At 39.0% G+C, this 27,771-nt stretch overlaps 1 protein-coding gene and 2 long non-coding RNA genes across 4 annotated transcripts in view; 2 read left to right on the top strand and 1 right to left on the bottom strand.

Annotated features, from left to right (window-relative positions):
- Positions 1-27,771, bottom strand: part of LOC103139109 (uncharacterized) — a 69,051-nt gene that overhangs the window by 36,499 nt on the left and 4,781 nt on the right. The window lies entirely within an intron of this gene.
- On the top strand, positions 6,790-26,168 carry LOC107836421 (uncharacterized). Its single transcript, XR_001662312.1, has 4 exons — positions 6,790-6,799; positions 7,386-7,392; positions 25,304-25,442; positions 25,523-26,168. It is a non-coding gene; the product is annotated as an uncharacterized LOC107836421 (long non-coding RNA).
- scrt2 (scratch family zinc finger 2) lies at positions 11,111-20,297 on the top strand. The gene is made up of 2 exons (XM_007553590.2): positions 11,111-12,454; positions 16,762-20,297. Exons 1-2 carry the CDS (start codon positions 12,295-12,297, stop codon positions 17,559-17,561), a joined length of 960 nt encoding a protein of 319 aa, XP_007553652.1. The 5' UTR covers positions 11,111-12,294; the 3' UTR covers positions 17,562-20,297.

Genomic DNA, 27,771 nt, shown 5'->3' on the forward strand with positions numbered 1-27,771 from the left:
TACAGAGCCTTGAGGAGAAAACGAACTTCAAATTAAAATGTCTATTTGATGCATTATCGTAATAGGGATGGATTGGGAGGAGTGGAGTCCACCGTGCTCTCATCCTTCAGCCTGAGGGGACAGACTTGGAGAGTTGTCATTACCAACTTAGTCCATCAAGATGAGCCTGTTGGGAGGTGGATTTACAGAGATTGTCTGCTGTTTTGACAGGTGTCTGTACTGGTTAATTTATCAAGCAATTACAACATAAATGGGGCCATATTTTCAAACCTGCTTGAAATTATTCAACTTTTGAATTGGACTTAAAATTTAAAGAAAAAGCAGCCAGCCAATGTGAATAGAGTGTAAGCAAGATTGGTTTGCTTAATGTGTTTGCTAAGGATCTTCAACAGCTCTTAATTTGTCCTATATCTCTATAATCTCTTTCCTATCTCATTCAATTTAGCTGGTCAACCAAATGTTATGATTTAACCAAAATAACATTTCTATTATTTCTTAGAATGCCTTTCTTAAAAATTAATAAGCTTGTTTCTAAAAAAAATATTGGCATGTTTTTTCTGGCAAGCCAAACTGTTATATAATTTTATAATATAAAAACATATATTTTTGTTGGTTGTGCAGGAGGCCCCACTTCTGCTTTTCAAAGACGTACGATTGTATAATTGCACATCTGTTTACAGCCATTGTTTGTGTGCGAGTGGAAATGTTGAGTCGGGAGGAGTTGCCAGGAATAGCTTATTTATAGTGTGTTCACACCAAGCGCATTTTGAGCGTCTGGCAGTTTGCATTCAAGGTATGTGGAGGCGCATCGAGGGCCGTTGCGGTGCGTTTCGAGCATCTAGTGGGGGCATGAATTGAACCTCGTCTGGAGTGTTTGAAGATTTGAGCTCATCCACGTAAACCAGATGCGCCTGACGCTGAAAACGCATTTGTTGTGAACGCACCAAAAGTGCACATGCATCGAACTTGACGTGTGTAACGGGTTTGGTGTAAAAGCACCATTAGATTTAAAGTGACAAGAGACCTTAAAACAGCTCAGATAAAAAGAAGTTCAAGTTAAATTAAAATCGCATCATCTAAAAATGACTTTATGCAAAAAATGCTATGAGCATGTCATGTATAGCCCAACAGAACCTGTTCAAGGAAGCTTAACAAGAAAACTTTAAAGTAGCTGATACTTGTTACAACAATGAATTCAATCATCATTAGATAAGCTTTTACATATTAATGGTGTAAAAGCTTAATTAAAGCCTACAAAACTTCTTAAATGGCTTATTTATCATTAACAATTAAAAATAAACAATTTTAAAAAGAAAAACTGTTCTTTTTAAAAGAATAATTTTGAAAGTACCGGCAGCATTGTTATTATAAAACTCAAACTGGTTACCAAACTCCAACATGTTTTAATCAACTAGCTGGTCCCATTCTGGATTTAAAAAATATATTGCTTCTCTGCCTCTATATGCACCATAGCCGTTATGGAGGAGCCAGACAGCAGACGGACAGGCAGCCTTTATGCAGCCTACATAATGTGTGACCCAGGAGCCCAGGCTTCCTGTAAGTGTGCCAACGTGGACGTGCTTCCAGCAATAGCCATGTTTCTGCCAGCTGCATCATCTGTGCCTGCACAAAAGCATGCCCTTTGAAAGACGCAACACACACAAAAGCAATGATGCGTGGCGAACATGCCTCAGCGTGCAAACGGGAATGCTCACATTACTCTTTACACAACTTAACACGTATCCACCAAAGCTGGAAAATAGCACAGAAACTTGTAACAGAGAAATAAATTACTTCTCTCCTGATGAGTTTTTACATTTTCGACAAAATGCCTGCTTTAAAAATCTTTGATATGACATCTAAAGATTGAGGCAGGAGTAACAGAGCTGATTTGTCCTCTAGCAGAAAGACTCAGTGACTCATAGCAAGTGCACACATCACTGTAGAGGCGCTCAATTATGATTCAAATCTTCATAAAGGGGCAGAAAAGCCATTTGTCATGTGACCATCTGCAGCGCATCTTCTCAGATTCTGCCTGAATGTAGTTAGCCCCTCTGAAAGTGCAAAGAGCGGAACGCGTGGATTTATTAGTGTCAAGCTCCAACTGTAATCACCACCAAATCAGCACTGCGTCTGTAGGAGAAAAAACCCTTCATTTTCTCTGAATTTTGCATTTTACTCTGGGAGTTTAGGTAAAGAAAACTATCCCTCTGGCTATCTCTCTTTTTCTTCACCTCCTCAGTTTTAAAAACAATGTGAAAGTGTAGAGAGAAACACCGGTTTTAGTCCCAGCACTGCAATTATCGCCTGCTTTTCGTCTCCCAGGGACATTCACGGACAAGGGCCTCATAACAGGTGACAGAATGCCTGCCAGCCGCCCCCGGTTCCCCACCCCCACCCAGAATGGTTACTATTATAAACCAAAAACGTATGCTCTCAATATATATGCAAATGATGCTTGGTCCCAAGGTGAAGTTCGTAGAGCAGCAACAACGCTTGCCTCTGTTTTGCTCATTTGCAAAAATGTTGAGAGTAACAAAGACCACAGGAAATTGAAAAATTGTTACTAAGTATTAGAAAAAGCAATCATTTTCCCTGGGCTGCCTAATCCTGTGGAAATTGATCTCACCTCTTTCCCTGACACACACTAGTGGGGAAAAACACATAGCAGTAAAATGCCTGCCTGAGTATTGCCTTGTGGGAAATTTGTTTGGTTGCAGATTTCTTTCATTTCGTGTTTTTTTTTCTCTTCTTTTTTTTATACTGCACGGTCAGAAACTGGAACATCTTTGCTTGTCCCTTCGGCTGCAAACAGAAAATCTTCAAAAAAGAAAATTAGTAACTGGTTTGTAATTGTTTTCCAGACCTGCTGAATACAACACACACATCTCTCTACTTGGCTGGTCTACCACATGCAAATCTGATCATTTTGTTGTCCAATTTTAAACTGGCTGATATGATCTCACTAATGCATTTGCTCTTCCTTTGTGTGAAAGTACAAATTGGAAACGACAGTCTATTACCGAGCGCTCTGACCTTCATGATAGAACATAATGCGAAAAGACCTACAGTGGCTTTATTTGACGGAGGCAGGGCGAGGACACGGCGGTGATTAATTAACACAATTAATTCAGACTAAGATTATCTGAACAATTATTCCTCGATAAATCAGACCAAGATGTGATAATTTTTATAGTTATACTTTCATTACGGGTTAATCTGTTTCAAAAGGGACCGACTTGAGCAAAAATATTGAGAAATAATTGCAACATTAGAATGAACTTATAACAGACTCAAAGCCCAAAACTGTACTGGGCTCCAAGCAGAATTTCATTTGGGGGACCCCAATTCAAATTAAGTTCATTACTTCCCAGCTGCTAGTATCTCTTTTACATTCCCCATGAATGATCTGTCTTCTTATTTTGCATTGTGAATTTCACTAAATTTACCTTACAGTAAAGCAGAAACTCCTTCATCTAGTGTATCTTGTTAAAGTATTTACACCCTTAAAATTTTCACATTTTGTGACGTTACAACCACAAACCTCAAAGTTTAAGGAAAATGATGTCTTGCAATTTTTTAATTGAAAATAAAAATATACATAAAAATGTGTTGCTCTCTTTGTTTTGTGCCTCTCTTGGTCAATAATAGTCTCCACCAGCTTTGCACATTTTTCCCCATTTTATTTTGCAGAGCAGATAAAGTTCAGTCAGATTGGATGGAGAGCATCTGCAAACAATACTTTTTGAGTTTTCCTAAATATATTTGCCATTTTAATAATTGTTCAGAATGATGTGTTGTGTTAGTTTCCCCAAACGCAGCTTTGTACATCTAGGTGTTTGTGTAGTGTTTGATGCAGCGCCACCACAGGCGAGGAGGGGAACAGGTTTTTCAAGGGTTTGGTTTGTTTGACACGTTGCGGTGTGAAAGAGAACCGCAGCAGCTTAAAATGTGAAAATTGTTGCAATCGAATCCCAATCAAAACAAATCTACTGGAGTATGAGGTGTGAGAACACCCTTACAGTCACACACCAGACAAACACTTGGCCTGATCTGTCACAGACTTGCCACAATGACCCTCTACCTTATGCAGACCTTTCGACATTTAACAGAACATCAATATTTAACATCCTGGTAGAAAGAGGTTTAGGCAAACAGAAGGTAACTTTAAAGTTAACAGGAGTCTTCAGACAGACCTCCAATAAGGAGACCCTGCGTCATTCAGATGAAGGAACACACTGACACTCAGTGCACCCTGTAATCCACCACTTTCCTTATTCCTAGAAAAACCACCCATGTAAACACTGAAACCCACAGCAACTACAGCTACTGAATGTTAGAGGCAGAAACCTCCAATTTTCTAAAATGTCTTATCCCGTTGCAGGAAAATATTAGGTCTGTGACACATTTCTGCTTCTTTTTGAGGCACACAAGAAGAAAAAGCATCAACATTTTCTGTTTGTAGCTCCATTCTGAGCATGTCTGTGGGCAGCTGGTAGAGATTTCATATGGTTTATTGCTCTCACTTTCACTAGGATTATTTATTGAACTGCCAGCATGGGCCCTGCTCTCCACAGCCACCCAGTGCCTTGGTGTCCCTCAGTATGATAGAGGAATTTATGTCATATGAGCAGCATACTGAACTCGGGTTTAAGTGTTATTAAGAAGCATCACTCATGCATAGAATACTATTTACAGTAATGCATTTGCACGTGCTTCCTATGACGGCTCCTAAGAGAAGCATAATGATATGTGTGTGGGATGTGAGGCTGTGAGAGAGTGCAGAGGGGGGGCAAGGCTTCAAGAGTACCACAGGCTAAAAGAAGAAGAAACATGCACCATACAAGACAGTGAAGGAGAAAAGATTATCATCTGGAGATGAAAGGCAGGGATAGAGATTCATTCACTGCCACACAGCTGTCTTATTTGCAAGGTGTTGAGAAACCACTTTTTTTTTTCCTCCAAGAGGATGAAAAGATTCTTCTGAAGCCAAAAGGGTCTGCTATCATTTTTGGGCAGCTTGAGCTGTAGAGATGTTATTAGCATAAATTATCTCCCCCACCAAAGAGACAGGAACATGCTCGCTCCTTTCTGCTTTTCACACTTAATTGCCCTATTTACTGAACAGTTGCCTGTGGACAACAAATGCACACACGCTCCGAGATTCATACAGGACAACAGGCAGACACAAGCCAAATAGGGCATGAGTGATACACTGAACTGTCTGACAAACAGCATTAGATCCAGAATGACTTGGAAGGAAGTTAATGTCCTTTCATACTTCATATTAGGCTATAAATCAACAGAACAATGTTTTATAACTGGATTCATGACGTTCTTCACTGAGGCATGTTTCATGCAGTGCTGTGAAAAACGATTTGCCTCCCCTACACAGTTCTTCTGTTTTTGCTTCTTTTGTCACACTTAAATGTTTCAGAGGCTCTGGGACTCCAGCGGATCACAGCGAGAGCCGTTATACACAAATGGAGAAAACATGGAACGGCGATGAACCTCGACAGGAGGGGACAGCTTACCAAAATCCAGGAGGTCACAAAACAACCCAGGAGAACATCTAAAGAACTTCACTCCACAGTCACATGTCAATAGGTTACGGCCTCTTAAAGTTTTACAAAACAAACGTAAACTTACACGTTTTGGCATTAAAAAAGTCTTGAAACCTAGAGCAAGGGGACAGTTCTTGGCATAAAGATGTTGAATCCGACACAGAACAATGAAAAATTAGGACTTTAACTACAGAGCCAGAGGTGGAAAGTGATGAAGGAACAAAATAAACTAATCAGGGGGAAATGTGGAGCAGCTGAGGCAAGCAGGGAGACTATCAGGTTAAGCACTGGTGGGCTGAATGAAGCTGATGAGAGACTGATGGAGCAGAATAATAAACACAGAAAAACCTAAAACAAGACTCAAAACTCCAGAAACCAAGCAGGAAAAAAAGCTTGGCAATAAAATGCTAAAATAAAAACTCAAGCTTGAAATACAAGAGACTATGCAACAAAAATAAAGGTGTAAACATAAAAGAATGAACTTATATGGCAACCCTACACAAACACAATGATACATGCAGAGAAAATCTGGTAAGACCCAAAAATAATGATGGGGGCCTAATCAAAGTCCAGATTTACATCTGATTGAAATCTGTCTTCCCATGCACACAGAAAATACTAATTACAACAATTCTGCAAGGAAGAGTGGGTTGAAATTCCTCAGCAGGAATATAAATGACTTATTACCAATTTTCAGTCACTGCCCTCATAGAGGGCACAACCAAGTTATCAGGTTTAGGGAATAATTAAATTTTTTACATGGGAACAAATCGGTGCTGGTGTCATTTTTTCTGCCATAATAGATTAAAAAATAATTATTTTATATTTCATCTTTCTTAAAATATGCTTGAAGGTCTGAAATTTCTAGTGTGACAAAATGAGCTGAATTTTTTTGCATATTAATAGTTCTCTACACAAGCATACAGCTCTGGAAAAAATTGAGACACCATTTAAAATGATCAGTTTCTCTGATCCAACCTTTTACAGGTATATGTTTGAGTAAAACGAACATTGTTCTTCTACTCTATAAACTACTAATAACATGTCTCCAAAATTAAAGCAAAACTTTTGTATTTATTTGCAAGAAATGAGAAATGGTCAAAATAATGAAAACGATGCAGTGCTTTCAGACCTCAATAAAGAAAAGAAAACAAGTTAATATTCATTTAGAAACAACAATACTAATGTTTTAACTCAGGAAGAGTTCAGAAATTCCCCCCCCCCCATGTTGTTGTGTAATGGATGGTTGTACTGGAACTGCAATTTAATTGTCTTTCTGACAATGACAATAAATTTCTTCTGATTCTGATTCTGAGAAATCAAGTTTTGGTGGAATAACTAGAAGGTTTTCAGTCAGGTTCAGTGCAGTGGGCTCTTTGTTTTTTTCAAAGATGTATATGTTTATTGTGGTAGATTTATATGTAAAGTTATAAAAATCTAATGTAGCATTGGATTGCAGTTTTTTTTTGTTTTTTTTGTGGCTTGATTTTAGTGAGATCTGACCAATAAATTATTGGAGATGTATGTAATTAATTACTACACTGGCTTTTTTCAGTCTTACGGGATTACCATCAACCTGTCCAGGGACTGCACGTGGAAATTAGCATTTTTAGCTTTTAAAAGTTTATCTCCTTTTAAAAGGTTAATGAAATGTTGCACAATGTTGTGTCTATGTAAAATAAAAAGAGTAAATTTTATTTTAGTTCCTGCTTCAAAAAACAAGTCTTTTCTAAATTTAAACTTTGTAATGATTAGCAGGCCTTGCCATTTTAAACAGTGCATTGACTTGTATTGTACCAGCCTAAAAAAGCCTCAGTCAAGTGACCCTGTAAGCAAGAGTAAGGTGAATTATAGATGAATACACTTAATGGACTTTTAGTTTCTCTTCCCTTAGCCCAGAAAGCCTTTATATAAGCATGCAGCGCTAAAGTGTCAGGTTTTATGCATATGAGTCCAATTTTTAAATTATTCTATACGTAAGACTTGTCATTTAATTTGCTGAAAGTTTAAATATTGAACAGACTTCAGGTGTCAATAAATAGAAATGGCAAACTGACTTGTAGATGAGGGAAATGTAAGCAGTGTCTCTTGTGTGAAGCAGCAAATCAACCAGCCTGATTTCATTCATTTGGCCAGCCAGGTCACATTTCCATAACCCTGGAGGGTGATACAGGATATTAATGAGGCTGATATTCACAGCTTCCCCTCTTCTGACCACACTACAGATTTTTACATCCTGTTCCAGCACAGCAGAGTAAAAATCTTTACTCTGGCCTGAAGGAGGGCAGGGTTATGTGCCCAGTCACCACATCTCAATGTGAGGATATTGGAACTACCTAACGTATCGATGAGTTGTTGATATAATTATTTAGGAATAAATGATCATATGCAATGAAATAAACATGTTTCTGAAGGCATAGACTGGTGGCTGTTTCACCCTGTTTCACCTGTTGACAGCAGTGACAAACACCAGCCTCCTCTAAACCCATAATGGGATAAACAAGGTGCAGAAACCAATTATAAAATGTTCAGCATAACTGTTTAAGTCTGCTGGTTTGTGCTTTTACATTACATTACAACATCTATTTCCTTAACTGAATTTAAACACATCAACATGTAAGGAAAATGCATTTGATGTTGCAGGGTGTAATATGAAACTATTTCAAGCTGTGAATATCTTACAAAGCTCAGTTCAACATCTTATTCAGAATGTGAAGGAGGAACTCCAAACTTACCCAGACATAAACCATCAATCAATGTTTTTCATGCATATTTTACATCGCATCCGAGTTTGATGAAAATGGCAAAATTCAAAACAACTTTCTCAAATTGGCAAAAAAAATAATTTGAGGTTGTTTGTAGCTCTTTCGACAAAATAATTAATGCGCCAATGGGGGAGATCATAACACATCTGCCAAATAAGTTCTAACTTTGTAAACATTTACTTCACACGACTGATCAACTGTTAGAAGTGCATTTATTTCTCTGCATCTCCAGATAGCAAGTAACATCACCCAAACTAGTTTCCTACTACAGAAAAATTACAACATGCCCGACACAACAACACATTCCTGAAAAATCTCTCCAGTTTTATGGTCCATGCTAGTCTGCAACCTTTACTTCCTGTTTGTTGCAGCCATGTGTAGCGTCAATCTCTGGCAAAATGACACTCTGTGTAGCCTAGTTGATTTGCCCCAAACTAGTGGGTGGAAGCGCTTAATTCACATTTTCTTTTGTTTTGCGTCATTTTAAAAGTATGATTGAAATTTGCATTGTTGTTAGATAAAAACATATATAGCTGACCCCCTAATTGTCTCTCTTCATTAGTTTCTCTTGATTGAAGCAAACTGAAAACATGGCAGATTACCACTTTAAGAGTATTTTCACACCTGATAGTCCTGTAGACTCCGTTGCAACATTTGTTACATTTTCAGCTGGTGAGGTTCACTTTCACACTGCACTGTGTCAAACAAACCAAACCTTTTGATAAATCTGTTCCCCTCCTTGCCTGTGGGTGGCGCTGCACCAAGAAATACTGAAGGAAACAAAAACCTCTGAACAAGGTATGACCTCAAATTCCTTCTTCACAAAATGTAAACAAAGATAGAGTTTGATTAAAGTGGACTAAACAGACTGGAGTGAATGAACACAAAATATCACACTATGATTTCTGTGTACTGTCACACCCCTACTACATTACCAAAGTAGTGGAAATTAATTGAACTGTCATGTACTACAAGTCTAAAAATATTGCAAAAATTACAATGAGTAAAGCTTTTCCCTCCAAGATGATTCAAATAAAAACCAAAACCAAACTGCACTTCAGCTAATTGTTTTCAACCCTTTCCTTCACCCATCTTGTCCTTGCCCCTGCATTGCATGCCAGGCTTGGTGACAACATCAACTTGTTCCGTAATGTACAATCACATAACTGCGATAAATGCTCACTGCGGTGATTTAACATCGTTGGCCCCCTCTCTGCTCCAGCTGCGTCCAAGCTGCAGGGTCACTCTAGGTGGTGTGGGTGATTTAGAGCGACCCAGGTGGAAGGGCATGCCCTTGTGTCAGAGGAAATCTATGAGGCCTTCAACCAGATTCAAGCACTTTACCAAAACGTAAATAAATTAAATCAATAAATCTCTTGAGGTTGGAGTATATAATACTATTTTTATTGTAAACCTTCCCGTTTTGTTTTAAATTTCTGCATTTCTACCAGGTACATCCTAGTAAAAGTAAATTTATTTCAGTAATGTAATTCAAAAAGTGCATTTGGGTCCCTAGTAGGAACAATAAATGACAACCAATGGGCTACAGCACAATCATACTGCATCCTATCAATCGCAACTGGGAAATGGTCAATGTTGTACTGCAGCACATGCATAGTTGAAGCACTAAAATCATTGGTTTGTTGAATTTGCAGCACAATCAATAAAAATGTAGAATAAAGGCCCTTTTGTAGCAAGAATTCGTCTTGAAGTTTTCATGAAAGTAATATCAAGGAGTCTCCAGGTTTCTCCAAGTCAAATTTCCATTATGAATGAAATTAAGACCTAGATGTTCACAGAAATGTACAAATGTCGGTCAGCCAAACTGGTGACAAATTTGCACTTATCAATGATGGATGCAAAAAAGCTACTGCTGGCTAGCAAGGGTATGTTAGCAGCTAGTTAGCGCTAGCCTCAACCGCATTGAAAATGTCCAATGATTCAAACTTTAGCCTGAAGAAAAATCTAGCAAGAAAAATAAACTGCACAGAATATGTGAGATTTGTCCCGCCAAGACAAAATTTAAGACTTGTGGTTAACATATATAAGGGCAACTTATTGTTTTTCCTGAATTTAATACATTTTTGAGACCTTAATTTTAAATACGTAAATTTAAGACTTTTTAAGGCTCTCCGGACACCATGTATATTAAAATCTCATTCCTACTTGCTACACCCGTAATATAAATAATCTTGCTTAATGTCACCTATTTTAAAATTTTTGGCCAACTCCAAAGTTTTTATCATAATTCTCAGTTTAATAAAACAATAGAAAAATATATAACAGATGCAAACTTACTTTACTTTCTAAGTTTTTTCACCAACTCTTGTTTAATAGTTAGTGGTTTTATTTTATAACAGCATGGGTTGCGGTAACCAAATATTAGCATCTTTGACAGGATCAGCGTCTAGCATAGCTGAACCACTGATGCAGGATTATTCGGCATCAGGTAACACTCAGAGAGTCTTGCCAACTTCTGATCACTTTGAAAACTGTCACTGCAAAGAAAAAAATAAACATATTCAGCTTGATGATGACTTAAGGTGGATTTTCTGTCCAGCTATTAAAATATTGACTCAACAGAATGAAAATAAAATGCAATTAAATGTTAATATTAATGTTATTATGACGTCAGTCAAAATGACGGACATTGAAAAAATCTAGCATGACTTTTGTATACCAGTTTAAGGTATTTTTAACCAAAGGAGTAGAAAGAAGTGAGGAGACACAAGTGTTTCCTGTTGATTCACAGTGAATCAAACAGGTGCATCACTTCTACTTTATTAAAAATAATGCTCTACCTGTACTGCCTGTACACTGAAAGACACAAATAAACTCTATACCAGCAAATTCATTTACACAAATACATGCCAAGAGATATGTGGCCAATTTAGAAAGCACAGATCTAATTCTGGATTTCACCCTAATCAAAAAAGATGTAATTAATTAATCAGATAATTCATTGCCACGCATGGCAGGACACACATCTGTGCAGCAGTAATGGGGAGGGAGAAGGCAGCGCTGAGCTGAGCAGCTCTCAGACTCCTCAACGGTGCAGGAATCCAGTTCAACTTTAAAAGAGAAAGGAGTGGGGCTCTTAAACAGAAACTCAGTGCCTGCTGTTGGTTTGTGAGTTCAGTGCGGTGCGACCACAGGAAGGAAAGATCTGAGGCTATTTGAGGAAACAGAGATGACTTGAGGGAGGCAGAGCCGGTGCAAGACAAACATAAACTGTGCCACTTCATCTGAAGACAATGGGGGACAGGACACCGAGTGTGCTCTCATCCACATCTCCATTGTCTGCCCATCTCTTTTACTCCTCCTCTGAGCATGGAGCATAAGCGGGGTGAAAGGAGGAGGGGAAGAGAAGAGGAGGGGGAGCAGCAGGGAGTTGGGGGGGGGTCTGGCTGTGTTCTTTCTCCTCTGTCTGTGTGCGAATGCACAGACGGTTCAGTAGTAATTTGATGTGTGTCCCTGGGGACATTTGATGGATTAAAGCTAAGCAGCTCCATTTCGCAGCACCACCTGATCTTCCTCTGCCTGTGCCCCATATAAAGGCTGGCGTGATTGCTGATCTCAGCTAGTCTGACAGTCTCTCTCTCTCTCTCTGTTGCACTCTCTCCCTCCTCTCTCTCTGTCTGTCTCCATCTCTTCTCTTCCTCACTGGTCTCTTAAGCCTGCTGCATCACAGGAGCTATCCAGTGCTGAACAGGATCGCTTTTATTTTTTATTTTTTTATTTTTTCTGGGGGACGCTGGGGGAACCAAAGAGTATCAACCCAGCACTGCCATCAGCCTCGTTCTCCGCCGGTTTCCATTTTTTTTTTCCCTTTCTTGTCTTATGTTTCTGACCACATCAACCACAAGGATTTACCGTCAAGCCAGCTCCGCTTGTTTGCGTCCTCAGAGGGTCTTTTATTTTCTCTCATGCGTTTCTCTCAGCCCCGTGTTTTCATCCACTGAAACATGCCCCGCTCTTTTTTGGTGAAGAAGATCAAGCTTGATGATTTTTCTTCGTCCAATGTGGCCAACTCCAACCATCATCACCACCTGGACGACTCGTTCACTTTTGCCCGCTCCATCACAGACTCGGTGACCAGTCTCGGGGTTCGCCTCAGCGAGAATGGTGAGTTGCAACATGCCTCTAGTTAAAGACGTCCTGTAAACAAGCTCCGCCGCTGATTTCAGCATGCCTGGTTTTTCTTTAGCTGGGCGAGATTTTTTGTTTGAGTCAGCTAAAATGACCAAAACTGTGTAAATTAATGTGACACATTACATGCATCCAGCTGATTTTCCGCACCAACATCCAAAATAATCCGCTTCCGAGGCACCCCACCCCCATCGCCATGCTCCCAGACTTTTGTTTTTTGACTCCGGCGAAGGACAGACACAATTCAGGTCACAGCCACGGATTAGTTTATGTAAATAGGGAAGCAAACATGTGTCTAATCAGGAGAGCTGGGATACGTATTTGTAGAACTGCTAGAGTCCTGTGGTGGACAAACACATGCAAGGTTGGCAATTTCTGCTCATCATGTGGAGTAAAAAATTCATGAATATGAGAGATGAGTATCAGATGATACATTTGTCCTTAGCTGTTATTGTCCTTGAGTCCCATCATGGTCCGATCCTCCCTTGCCCCCCTCTTCCCATCCAAATGGAGCAAGCACACAGTCTCCCCACCCCCATCGCTCCGCTACATCTTTCTCTTCCTTCCGGGCATTTGAAAACTAGCAGGGGTTAGAGTTTCAGCCGAGCAGGCCTATTGCCGCCACAAGAGACATCAACACACTGTACAGCGGAGCTGGGAGGGAGGCGGGGAGCTGAAGGAGCGCCGAAATGAGGCAGAATAAGGATAGAAAAATGCTCGGGGCAGCAATGAGGCAGATCACGTGACGGGAGGTTGTACAGTAAACACGGAGGCGAGGCACATAACTGCGCTGTGGTCAACGCTCGGACTGGCCGGGCTTCCGGTCAGAGGCGAGGGGCGACCTTCACTTTCACAGCCTGCTTTGGGATCGTCGCTTCCATTTTGTGGCCACGTTTTGGTGGGCCACATGAGAGCCTTTGTTGTGATTCCCCAAGTCGTTTTAGCAGAAGGAGAGGAGTCACAGAGCACAGCTAGACCCTGTTGATGATGCCCACCTGTTATTCAGCCATTTCACTGACAAGGTGAAATTTTAAGCAGCCAGATTACAATTATTCTTATTGTTTTCCAAAAAGAAAAAACCCAGCAAATATTCAAAATAAGCAATAAACCAACATTTAAAACTCAAGATATGCAGTGATAAAATAACTATTTATCCTCACAGAGACGTGTCTTTGCATGTGCTGAATTTAAATTATTCTTCCTGCACTTAACAATCCATTTGTACAGTTTTAGTCACTCTATTGTTCTTCTCTCTATTGTTCAACGGCATGAAAAATAAGCACTTTTATTAACAGAAGAAAAGAACAATAAGTCACCATAACATCTGGACAAAAAGCTTTTCATCTGAAAGAAAGAATTATCATTTTCCGCTGAGTCCAAAATAAAGGAGATAAAATAAAAGATTTCTCAGCGCAGCTGAAAAGCCTAACGTCAGCACTTCTGCTGCTCCGGGAGATTTTCTTTCCCCCCATTGTGGAGACATTTGACTTGAGTGTCTGTCGAACAACAAAGAGGGGTGGCTGAGAGGGTCCATTAATTACATGCTTGCTTTGCATTACAGAAATGAGTCTATGAGCTGTAAAGGCTGATACAGCGCGAGTCCTAAATGGTGAGCTTCGTGTCTGACCTTGAGTAATTGAAACACGGTAAACACCTCTGCGTACAGTGATAGCACACACAGCTTTTTGTTGGCAAGAATAATAAAAAATATATATACCTTGCTATAATGCAGAGCAAACACTCTCTGTGCCTGCTGCTAATGTGGCTGTAAAACAGGTGGATTTGGCTGCTCATCACTTCTGCAACAGCAGCATTTATGCATTTAGCAGCAGCTGTAGGAATGAAGCTGACAAACAGATCCATTTGTTTGGTTTTCAGAAAGAAAGTGACGCCGTCTCAGACAAACACCATCTGTGCGGTTTAAACTCGTGAAGCCATGCAGTGCAGCATAATGCCGCGTGCACAGGCCTGTAGTTTCCTTGTTCCCTGGTGTCACGGTCACGTCTTTGACAAAGGGGGTGTGCGAACCGAAACCCTTGGGAATGGAGAAGCAGTAGTAAGAGAGCACTTAAACTGATTTCTTAATGGCTTGTTTCTTGAAAGCACTTCAGCAAGCTCGCTGCTGCAGACAGGTGACCCTCTTTGGAAACATGGTGCGTGATGCCATGTCTCACATTATCAGTCCTCCAGCAAACTGCATTCAATAAACTATTATTGTGTCTCTAAGACACTTGATCTGTTCCACGCTATTATTTCTATCTTCTCCAGCATTGGACTCCACCAACAGCTGCACTATTTTACAGATGATAGGTTATTGATCAGTTCAAAACTTTGAATTTCATTAAAAAGCAGTCAATACCTAATTTCCACTGCTTGCTGCACGCAGCGCTTAGGAATGCCTTTTTTATGCAGTTATGCACCATTTGTCTCAGGAAAAGAAATTCGCCACATTTTGAGTTTGCGCTTGAAAAATACCAACCCAGAAGACAGAATGCATTTAGTTTTTTATTGAGCTGCACACCGTTTCAGCATCTATCAACCTCTGTTTTGGTTCATTTAGCTGCCAGCAAGCCTTTTAGCTGCTCTGTCTTCGAGTTTCTCCGGAGGTAAAAACGAAGGACGAGAATTATGCCGACTAAAATGCATCCTATAGTGAACATGTGTGCACATCAGTGTGCTGTGGCTACCTGCATCATCTTAAACCCTGCTTACTGCAGAACTAAAACATGACATAAGCAGGTTAGTTTAAACTATATCCTGCATACTATAATGTGATGCAATCATGTCCCCACTGTCGCCACATGCTTGATTCAGAGGAAGAACTGCTGTGAATATCACCGACTTGCAGCAATAGCAGTTCTAGTTCTTCGAATCATAAGTGGGTAATATCATATTATAATAATGAATTGGACCTGGTTTTTCTAATAGAGATTATTTTTGTGATGAACTGGTTGCAGCTAAAAATGTATTAATGAAAATGTAAACTATGATAAATTCTGAAAATCAAGGGAAAACGGTTTGTATGTAAACAGAGAACTAAAATCTTCTGTGATGTGTTACGTTAACTCTAAGATCTTTAGTTCATTGGCCCAGTTTATATCCTACATGCTAAACTTCACTGAGTCATTATGAGAATCTAACAATATAATTCAGAAAAATATCACAGTTTAGCCATAGCTCATAGTTTTCCAACTTTAGTTTTAAAACAGCTTCATTGAGAACGGATGAGTGTCAAGGACAAGCTGGATGGCAGTGAGAAGCAACAAGTGAGGCAGGGGTGGCGCTGAGTTACTCTATGCTTCATTCTTGAATCTCACATTTAAAGACATTTAAAGCAAAGAAAGATAAGACAAATCAGAGGAGCACCAATAAATCAGCCCAAATTTCTTTAATTTCCGGAAACTGCAGAGATCAAAAATCATCCACCGTCTGAGTCAGAGAGGGACTGGCGGACCGGCCCACCAGGCCATGTCTGCATGTGTGCAGTTAACCATATTCACCCAACTTAGCGACTTTCTTGCTATATTTAATGACATTTCAGACAAAAAAAATCTGTATATGCCAAACTCAGAATCGGCAGCACAGGCTTCTTAAAGATTGGTGATCGGTCAGAAAACTGCAATTGGTGCATTTATTATTTAATGTGAAAATTTTCTTACACTGAGAATACAGATTTATCGTTTTCTTGATAAATTTCAATTAATAAACAAAACCAAACAAGACAGTATTATCAATATGTTTCTCCACTGCTTGTTCAATGAAAGCATCAATAAATATCAGTAAATTTGAAAATATAATTAAATGCCGTTAGAGTATGCGATTTAGTAAGTGGAGTCCTGAAGAAGCTTGTTTCAAACGGGAATGTTTTTTAAGGGCAGTATTTGTGTTTGTGGTGCTATGAATGCTGAGCCATGCAGGTACAGCCATACATTTACTTAAAAATGTGTTGTTTTTTATCATAATTTTTATCGTTATCACAATAATAACATAAAATGTTGCGATAAAATTCACCTATCCCTTCCCCTTGACAAAATATTTTAGTGGTTTACAAACAATAACTCCCGTGGTGCAGCTGAATGATGGTAACCAGCCTAAATGTGTCACTTTTCTCTCTTGCTGAGAATAACTGGAGTTTAGTAAGAGACTCGGTGCTGCCACTCATCCTTTCACTGCTTTGAGAAAGGGCTGCCATCCCAGATTGAAATAATGTAATCACAGATGTGTCACCGTGTCCTCATCCATCACAACCTCTGGCCAACTGCGTTTGTTTGTCTCTTACACAGGATACATCCAGGATTACATCACACCATCTGTATACCAGGGGGAGAAGAAGATGGAGCATAAGCTGGCATCGCCGGTGTCGGACCCCCTGTACACCCAGGTGAGCAGCGGAGGGGAGTACTGCGACCCGGACCTGAAGCACCCCGACAGCCCACAGTCCGGCATGACGGCCAGCGGCTTCTACACTGGTGAATCGGAGGCTCTGGCCGAGGGTTACACCATGGATGCCTTCTTCATCTCCGATGGGCGCTCCCGGCGAAAGGGAGAGGGCGAGGCTCGCGGGTCCAGCTCGAGAAGCAGCAGCGCGAACGGCGGGGTGCAGGAGCGGGGCGCCGGCGTGCCTCGCCACACCTGCAACGAGTGCGGGAAGACCTACGCCACCTCCTCCAACCTCAGCAGACACAAGCAGACGCACCGCAGCCTGGACAGCAAGATGGCGCGCAAGTGTCCCACCTGCAGCAAAGTGTACGTGTCCATGCCGGCGTTGGCAATGCACATCCTCACCCACGACCTCAAGCACAAGTGCGACGTGTGCAGCAAGGCCTTCAGCCGGCCCTGGCTGCTGCAGGGCCACATGCGCTCTCACACGGGGGAGAAGCCCTTCGCCTGCGCCCACTGTGGGAAAGCCTTTGCTGACCGTTCAAACCTCCGCGCCCACATGCAAACACACTCTGCCTTCAAGCACTACAGATGCAAGCGCTGCAATAAGACCTTCGCTCTCAAGTCCTACCTGAACAAGCACTATGAGTCAGCTTGCTTCAAGGGCTCTGCGGACGAAGACGACTCTGGATCAGAGAACTAACACACGAGACAAGCAAAATTTCTGAACCCCTGTCGAAGGTTCACAACCAATAACCCTGATCACTCTGCCCTCCATGCCTTTTTTCTTCCCTTTTTTTAGAAAGCAATATTTTCACTGAGATTACGTGAAGAAACTCTGATAACCGATTATGGCAAAGACAATTTCAAAAGATGCTGGACTTTTTTCCCTGCACAGTAGCTAATCGTCCACAGAAACATACAATCAATCAACCTTTTCCCCCAAATAGAGACTGTAGATGGTAGTTGTACACAACTCAGCAACGTGTCCTCACACCAACGTGGGAACACGTGAACACACACACACACACACACACACACACACACACACGCACGCACGCACACAGACGCATACATGAATGCACACCCACACTTACAACACAATTATATATGAGGCCTGGCATGTGAATTTTTATCAATGACTATAATAATATTGATATCAATAGTAATAATATTTAGATTCCTGATATTTTATAGGAAATAGTAACAAAAAACAAACAAAAAAAAACATAAAAAAGGACTAACGGTGTTCTTTTGTTTTTTAGAGACAAAATGACCTCTTGTATTTTTATGCTGCTTTTTATTTGCTAAGAATTGAATTCTTTTGCAACTGCCAACATAAACTTTTTACAAAAATGTGAACTATGACAGTATTTGCAAAAAAAGGGAGATCATTTTAAAAGGTTAAAAAAAAAAAGACAAACCCTCCTTTTTTCCACACCAACGTTTCAATTCAACGGATGTTATTTTTCTATTTAATTTTTCTAAATTTATTTTTTTGTGCTTTTTATCTCTTGTTGATCAAAAGCTTCTTTGTAACTGTGGGTACATGAAACAGAGCTCATCTTAAATAAGCTATAAGACGACCATATGTCATTCAGATCAATTCTGCAGGAACAGCGATTTTAAAATGTTGGCCTGTTGAGCAGGTATTATTACTTCCACCATCCGATCCGATTCATAGTTTCACCCTGATGCACAGACTTGGACAAAAAAATAAAAACAAACAAAAAAAACACACTCACAGAGAGCCAGACCAAATGATCTAATAAGTGCCATGAGCGGTTCACTCATCTATAGCAATTAAAACTCTTGTTGTTCTTCCTCCACCATGCTGGCTAGCGTAAACGCCGCTGCCTCCATGGTGCCTCGTCCAGTCTTAATGAGTAATCTCGACCCCATATTTGAGGTGCTCCCCCCCTCCACCAGTATTACCTCAGAGTGAACGTACGGACTCGCACACCCTCAGTTACAAAGTGACAAATTTTTTGCGTTTGTCTGTTTTTATATGTCGCTCAAAGCTACGCCCATGGTTTAGTAGATGCATACCATCTATTTATCATGTAAATACTTTATTTATCCTCCTGTTTATCTATTTATTTATTTATTTATTTATTCATTCTATTTTTTGCTTATTTATTGAATACTTATTTATCATGTATTTATTTATTGTTTGCAATTTAAAAAAACGAACATCCATTGACCTTGTAAGATGCTGCTGATCTTCAAAGAAAATGTTTATATGCATGAAAACTGTAGAGAGTCCATGGGACTTAGTTTTAAAGAGGAACAATGTACAGTACCAGTGCTAGAGGACTTCCAATGAATGAATGCAAAATTAGTTTTATGTTTTGTGGCAATAACATGACTGAAAAAGCAATTGACATGGAAAAACAATCACAGCTGTTCTGTTTTTGTTCAACTTAGGGCAATAAAAAGAAAACAATGACAAAAAATTATTGATTTTGTTTCCCAAAAGCCCTCCACCTCCTCATAGACGGAGATTTTTGGCCTCTTTCTTTTTTTTTTGTCTTTCAATCTCAGGCAATAAGTCCTCAGAAGTGGTCTACACTGAAAATCAGAAAACAAAAAGGTCTTGGGTGTGCTAAAGCCGCAGAGGCGCAACAGCAATAATGACTGCAAGATTAGCAGGTCATAACTCCAAAACTGACACGAGGTTGCTATTTGTTCACTTAATAATTTTTATTCTACTTTAAAAACACAGCAAGACAGTAATAATAATAATAATAGTAATAATAATAATAAAGTATTTAAATACACCAAAGTGTGTAACGGTTTGAAGGAATCTTATGTATTCTCTTTAAACGATCTTGGCATTAACTTCCAGGGAAAAGAAAGTTTTTCAAATTGCTGTAATAAAATGACACGCAGCATTGCACTTCTAAACCGCAGCTCTATGGGTTTTTTTTTTTTGGTTTTTTTCCCCCGCTTCCCTCCCCTACGCAGCAGCCGTCCTCACCCTGTCCCAACTGCCTCTGAACAGACGCGTCAAGCATTAGATGTGCTGAAGTGGGATTGGCGGAGGGTGGCGGAGAGTGGGAGGATAACAGGTGTTTGTAGACAGACTGCAGATAGGGAGCGTAATTGAGTCGGTGAGCGACCTCCAAGGGGAAGGTCAAGCACCAGCAGGCAAATGCACTGTCAGCTATTTGCATATTCCAAATGGATGGCACTATCGCAGTAATGCTGAGCTCGCTCTGGAAAAAAATAAAAAAAAAGCAAAGCTGAGGAGGAGAAAAGAGAGCAAAGAGGAGCTTCTGTTCTATTTGTTCATCCTCTTCTCTCTGTTTCACCATCATCCTGTGTAGTGCTACAGCTGAATCACTGCATGAGAGCATCCAAACCACCTGTCTAATGATCAACGTGTAGGACACACAATCTGGAACATCGCTGTAATATTACACAAATGCAAAAAAAATAATTGCTTCCAAAAGATTGTTTTACGTTTTTCTATATTAACATGCAAGAGGACAATAAAGCACCTCCAAAACATGGGGGATGTGTATTAAAGTGACAAATACATGCACTGAGCATATTAAGTAAATACAGGCTTGCATCTAAACCTGGCAGTATTAAAAAACTATTTCCAGAAAAAAGGGGCACAACAAGCAAAAATATTGCATTTAGATGTAGGGAAACATTGTTCCTCTTTGATTTTGTAAATATATTTGTAAATATATCACAGCAATAATATCACAATGCATGTAGACATTTAAATGCTCTTTTTCTATCCATGTCTTTTTTTTTCTATTTAAAAAGAAAAGACAAATGCAGGTACCAATTGCAGTCTGGTTGGCCATGTGAATCAGGGAGCGTCTTGATTAAGAAGCTATCTGTTATAAGTTAGAACAACAACTTTCAACTCTGTGTTTTCTCAAAGATCTGATCATGTTGGGTATGATTTTTTTAATTTCCTTTCTTCTTTTCTTTCTATTTATGTGCCCGGCTTGGCTGCGCAATGAAAAAGTGCCAAAAAGTATGATTTCCATGACAAAAGCCTTCAACATATGGTTGGCTGCTTGAAACCATCCATATGGTCCTCAAAGAAAAAAAAAAACTGATTAAGATTTTCCACCTTCTTACTCATTCTCTCTCTCTCACTCTCCTCCTTATCTCTCTCTCTTTCTCTCCGTTCCAGTATGAAGAAACTTAAGCCATGATTGCTGAGGGGTGTTTTCATTTATCTTGTTCTGCTACAATTAATAATGATGACAACAATAGCAATGATAACATTAATAAAAACAATAGCACAAGGAACCAGCAAGTCCATTTGTATTTATTTTCAGATGCCCTAATTTCTTACTAATAAATTAGATTTTCTGTATTTTTGTACATTTCAAAACAAACAAAAACTCCCATATCGTGCCTTGCAAAAGCATTTTGCTACCTTGCAACCAGAAAGTTTAAACTTTTTACTGCGACTTTATGTAATAGACAAACATGACATGGAGAATAATTGCGAAGTGGATGCAAAATTAGGCATTTTTTTCTCTTTTTATATAGAATTTTGAGAAGGGTGGTGTTTGGAAGGAATATAGTCTCATTAGAGTCAGACTATTTTTTTAGACATTACTGAATGCAATTATGGATATGCATTTATTTCCAATTTAAATCTGACTCCAAAAATTCCCCTTCAAACATTTTGGCTTGGCAATCGGCTTTTAGCCAATCAAATTACGCTCCTTTGATCATGTGACACCAGTGTGTTGGGCTGGACCAAAGGCGCATTTCTTAATAATTAGTCCTGGATTAAGCCACTTGACTTAATCTGGGACGGACTGCTTTTGCTTTGGTCACCAGAAGGTCACCACATTTACAGGTGAATTTTTGCAGGCAAATTTAAAGTTAAAAGAAATCATATACAAAATTGAACAGAATAAGATTTTAGTGTGATAAATTCAACATCTAAAAATTATTCTAATTAGACTATATTTGTTTTATACTGGTGTGCGTCGCTATTCAGCCCCCTTTACATTGATACCCCTAAATAAAATCCAGTGCAACCAAAAGTCTAATAAAGAAAATCCATCTGTGTGTAATTTAATCTCAGTATAAATACGACTGATGTTTTCTTTTCTCAGAGGTTTTTATAGGGAACATTAATAAACAACCAGCAGACAGAAGATGGTTATACACTCAAAAAAAGAGGCTGCACTTGAAAAAAACTTTTAAAAGTTGAGTTAATTTGTTACATATAACCATTTAAGACTCTGGTGGAGTTTAATCTTCACATGGACAGAGTAATAACAGAACTATTTGTTTTGTTTTAATCAAAGCATATTCTTGTGTGTGTCAGAATGGACCAGTCAAAGTCTAGACCAAAAGTAATTTGAGAGTCTATGGCAAGACATGTATGTGCATTCGCTCTCCAATTAAGCCTTTTGCAATAAACAGTTAATCAATTCATCGCATCATAAATTAAAATGAGCTCGATAATTTCCGTTCTGATGATTAACTTTTTTTGAAGGGTAATTTTGTTCGCAGAGACATAATTCATTTTATTTATGGTTTCTGTTGTATGTGGTTTTTATTCCCATTTTTAAAATTGTTTCTGGTAGTTTGTTTCATTTTTGACATTTAAGTATCTCCTAGTTCCAGTTTTTTGTTTATTGGTGTTTGAGAGGACGAACTTGCCTTATTATGCCAATATCAAATTATTACTTGAAAATGGTGGCAAAACAACATTACTGTTCATTGCAGTTATTTTTGGGACAATTTGTTGTCCAGCAAAATGTGTTATTGTTATTGTGACAGGCCTACTGGACAAAGGATATTTTGGAGAGAAAAATTTCAACCTCAAGATGTGAAAAGCTGGTAGAGACATACAGTTCTGGGAAAAAAAGAAGAAGAGCCCACTGCACTGAAGCCCATTGGAAACCCCCTGGTTATTCCACCAGATATTGATTTCTGAACTCTTCCTGAGTTAAAACATCAGTATCGTTGTTTCTACATAAAAGACACAGTCTTAAAGCGCTGCATCTTTTTTGTTATTTTGACCATTTCTCATTTTCTGCAAATAAATACAAAAATGTTTGCTTGGAAATTTGGAGACATGTTGTCAGTAGTTCATAGAATAAAAGGACATTGGTCATTTTACTCAAACATAAACCTATAAAAAGTAAAATCAGAGAAACTGATCATTTTTAGTGGTCTCTTAATTTTTTCCAGAGCTGTAATAAAAATGGTTCTACAAAACGTATCTCCACAACACACTCTGATTTTTAATAAATGAGAAAGAAACAATAATTTTCCTACTTTATCTACTAGTTTGCGCTGGTATGTCACAGACATTTCCAGTAGATAAATTGAACTTTGTGGTTTTGAATACTTTTGCGGGTGTGAATACTTTTGCAAGGCACTGCAATCTGCAGATGTTCATACTCAGAAGATAGTGAGTCTGGTATCTAATTGAAGTAGCTTTTAGTCAACATTAACAGAGTGAGTAATTATACTTAGACAATAACGTGCCATCAGCTGCCACCTCTTCTGCCAATATTTGAGGGATTGGATGAGCTTTACTGTCAATTTCCTAAATTTTAATTTCCCCACTCTGAGGGGGAAAAAATGCCAATATCTTTAGTTCTGAAAGCGGGTGAAAAGGAGAACCATCAGAGTGGCTGACAACACCAATATCGCTTTGAGTGAGAGTTCTTGAGATGCCGGCGTTCTCAAAAGCAGAGGCATCTGTTCCGCCACTATTAAGCCCTTCCTGGCCATTAAATTTTAATGGAACATTGATTTTATGCTGGAACTACCCTTCCTGAGTGACTCAAAAGCCGGAGAAAAATATGGAACAAAATAAAAATGAATCACGACAGTGGACAGGGATTATTATTCTGGGGGCTTTTCTTGATTGGTTTCCAGGGAATATACAACACTTGAATTCAATCGCTTGTGTCCTTCAGTGTCCTCCAGCAGCAGAGCAGCGGCATAATGAGACAGCAGAGCGGAGCGGGGACAATGTGCTGCACAGCATTCTCCTCCATGATTGTGCTTACTGTTGCTCGCTGCATTGCTCACATTTAAACAATAAATTGTTGCTTCTGTTTTTACATGCTGAGTAAAAGATGAGCAACAAAGTGCTGGTCTGACTGCACAGAGTGCTGCAGCTCCTTTGCACATCAGCATTCATACGCAGTACTCAGTCAAACTTTACCCCAACAGATGTTGCCCCCTATCAGATTTTATGATGAAAGTAAATAACTGATTTCATTACATGGCAATGAACTGTAAAATAGGGACCCATGGAATCCAATTACATCACCCATGAGAGTGCTGTGTGTAACAACAATCAGCAGAGAGAGGCCGGTAGGGAGGCTGTGGCCCTGCATACATATCTCTGCAACAGTCTAGAGAGCGACGCAGCAGCCGGCGCCTCCCACCGCCTCTAACACTCAGGGCACATCAGGTAAATTATTAAAAACAACCCTGCAAAATTGAGGATGCTACACTCAAACTTCAGAGATATTGACTTGAGAACATCATCGCCGTCTGAGTGACTGTCAGAGAGAAAATATAAGTGCTTTCTGTCGGATGGAGGGGGTGTAGGGTAACCACAAGGTTACTGCACAAATCCTCAGCGTTAATGCGACTGTTTAACCCTCCTCAGTGCAGCTGAGATTACTGAGGTAATTAAAGGAGCGCAATGTAGTTGCACCATAATAATTGATTTAGCAATTACTTATACAGCGAGTTCTGATTATAAACTATTTTTCCTTAAACCGGATACTGAGCATTTCACCACGTACTTGTTCAGGATGAGGGATTGCTGTAAAGTTAACGACTCAATTCAATCAACTGGGCTTGCTCAGAAAAAAAAAAGTTTAACCACTGCCATAATCAACTAAATGTGATTGCACTGCATCAAAGCTCTACCCAAATTGGATAAATATAAATCTATACATGATTGGAATGTATTGGAGTTGTGGGATTTTATATTTGTAAATGTAAATTAGACAAATCTGTCTCCAAATTCTCCAAGATGAGATTTGTTGTGAATTGTTGCTAAATAAACTGAACTGGCCTTAAGTTAAGTTAAAAAATTTAATCTTTGGTGCCTTTTATTCATACATTGTGATATTAAAATAGGTATTACATTCATATATTTTTCACAAATTTGCAATGAACAGTTTTCACATTTTTCTGGCATTTCCTTTTTCCAAAAAATGGTCATAAAACAATTACATTAATCACTGCTGCTTCATCTGAAGCTACAAAAATACAGCACAGATGAACTATCTTTCTTCCTATTGTTAAAAAAGTATTTAAATATTTATTTATACAACTCCTGAAGCTACGAGAAAATTCTACATCCTTTTACGTAGAATCAAATAATGTATAATATATTTTTTTAATTAATTACATACATGATAGTTTAATTAATTACATACATGATAGTTTGATCCTATTTATATTACAGGTCAGTCCAGCATGCCCAGGTGGGCCCCATATGGGGGAAAGGTGGGCAGACCAGATGGGTTCCAAATGGGTTTGTCCGCAGGTTCCATGGTGGCCCCACATGGGTTTTCCCATGTAGGGTCACAGCCCACATGGGCCCTACATGGTGGTGGACTCACATGGGTTTGCCCATTTAGGGCCCACGTAGGGTCCATGTAGGCTGTCGCCTCACATGGGCCCTACAAGGTGGTGGACTCACATGGGTTTGCCCATTTAGGGCCCACGTAGGGCCCATGTAGGCTGTTGCCTCACATGGGCAAACCCATGTGGGGCCACCGTGGAACCCCTGGACAAACCCTATGGGACCCATATGTCTGCCCACCTTTCCCCCATATGGGGCCCACCTAGGTATGCTGGCAGGGTCAAAGTCAGGTTATAATGGCAAAAGGTGAAAAAGTTATTTAAGGAAGTGCAGTGCATTGTGTTGAGTCATTCAATGAATATCTAAAAAGTAAAAATAATATGTTTGTAAACAATACTATTATAATGGAAATTGAATTTCTGTCACTTTTTGGGATATTTTAAAAAGTATATTATTTTTCATTAAGAACAAATTTTAGGTGGATTTTGAACAGAAAAGCTCAAACATTCAGCAGAAAAATAATTTAAATAATGAATCTATGAATCATTCTATGAGTTACTTTATAAAAAGTGACAACATTTTCATTCCTTCAGGAGGTTTGAACTGCTGATTTGTTTTTTTGCTTATTGAAGATTTGTTAATCAACTAATAAAAAAACTGAAGATGATTGTACCACAACAATAATGTGACCGAATTAAATAAATAAAAAATGCAGCAGCAGTTACAAGTGAGTTTATTACAGCTGAACAGCAACCAGCATTTTCTGTTTTTTTATGGTAATTAGATTAACTCATCTTTAACTCACCCTCATTTTGACCCTTCCCTTGCACCTGGCGCCCTCTGTTGGCTGATTTCCAAAAAATTACAAATAAACAAATGCATTACCAGCACAACATTGTGGATTCAGCTGCGGGAAGAGTGTTGGGAGGTTTTCACACACCGTTTTAAATGTTAGCATCCTTTACATGTTAGCACTGGTCAAAAATGCAACGTGTTGAACAAGAAAAGGTTACAAAAACAAATCAACACAAATTATTTGATGGTTGCGTCTAAATAACATCAATAACAATGAAGGGATTGTTAATGATGCTTAAATAATAGGTACAGAAGTACGGCTGAATCTCACGATTATTTTAGTAAGGAATAGTCTATCAATTATTCTGACAATCAATTAATCTGATATAAAATTGGTACATTCTGCAGATTTTTCATTTAACCACTTATGTATTTTTTAAAGCATATTAGAAAAACAAATAGAGTCCAACTACTATTTTAAATAAGAAAAACTGTTTCTTGGTTAAACATAGCATTCCTTTAATGAACACTTGATTTTTTTGTAACTAAAGATGCATCTGCAGCTAAAAAAACACACACCAACATGTGAAAAGCCATTTCTAATTACTTAACATCAATGACAGTGTAAGGCTGATCTGTTGACTATTTTCTGAATTAACCGATTAATAATTAGATAGCAAAATGTGCTTAATATGATTTTTTTAACCTAATTTGAACTGAATTTGAGGAGTTCTGGGTTGAACAGGTTTACCCCCCAAAAATGCCTATTTTAATCTTAAATACAAACTGGTACAATTTTGTGTAATAATGTGTTCTTTTTAGCAAAATGGCCATTTTTAGAGTGTGTCTACTCCAACTAATGATTAATTAATTCTTAAATCATTTCATCCCTATATAGAAAGGTACAAAAGAGCTGCGTAGAATTAAAAAAATGTACCACAATCTGCACATTTCTTATTTTATTGACAAAAAATAAATAGTTTCTGTCCAGATGCAAACTGTAAACCAGTTGGCATTGATACTGACCACCCAACAAGCCGTTCGAAAAATCATCCTGCACAGCCAGTCAGGACCAACCAACTGTAACTTTCCCTTTAAGAGCGAACAGTTTGTCTTTTCACATTCTGCATCACAGGAGAGATGCTCATTAAAAGCTCCTCCATTCCTCACTGTTTCATCAAGTGAGACTGCCAAGCTCTTTAACTCAGTGTTCTTGATGTTTGTGCTGTTTGTGTAAAAACCCATCTGTTTCCTCGCCTCTCTGTTGGCAGAGGGTCCACCTCATCCGTATGCTTCTCTTTTTGAAGTCATGTCAAAATCTCATTTTTATGCATCTACGATATCCAACTTGTCATCAGCACTCAGGCAAAAGTCAAAGAGGGCACTCCTTAAATAGCTCCTTTCTTTCCTTTATGTACAATGCATGCAGAAACAAGGACAGGAAAAGATTCACAGCCAGAAGATTTTAGGATTTGCAGAGCTGCTGTGATTAGTTGTTTAACAGACCGAAAGGAGATTAAAACGCATGATTGTTTTCTGGTTCAATAACAATAGTTTA

The sequence above is a fragment of the Poecilia formosa genome, unplaced genomic scaffold (assembly GCF_000485575.1).
Source record: "Poecilia formosa unplaced genomic scaffold, Poecilia_formosa-5.1.2 Scaffold57, whole genome shotgun sequence".
Classification (NCBI taxonomy): Eukaryota; Metazoa; Chordata; class Actinopteri; order Cyprinodontiformes; family Poeciliidae; genus Poecilia; species Poecilia formosa.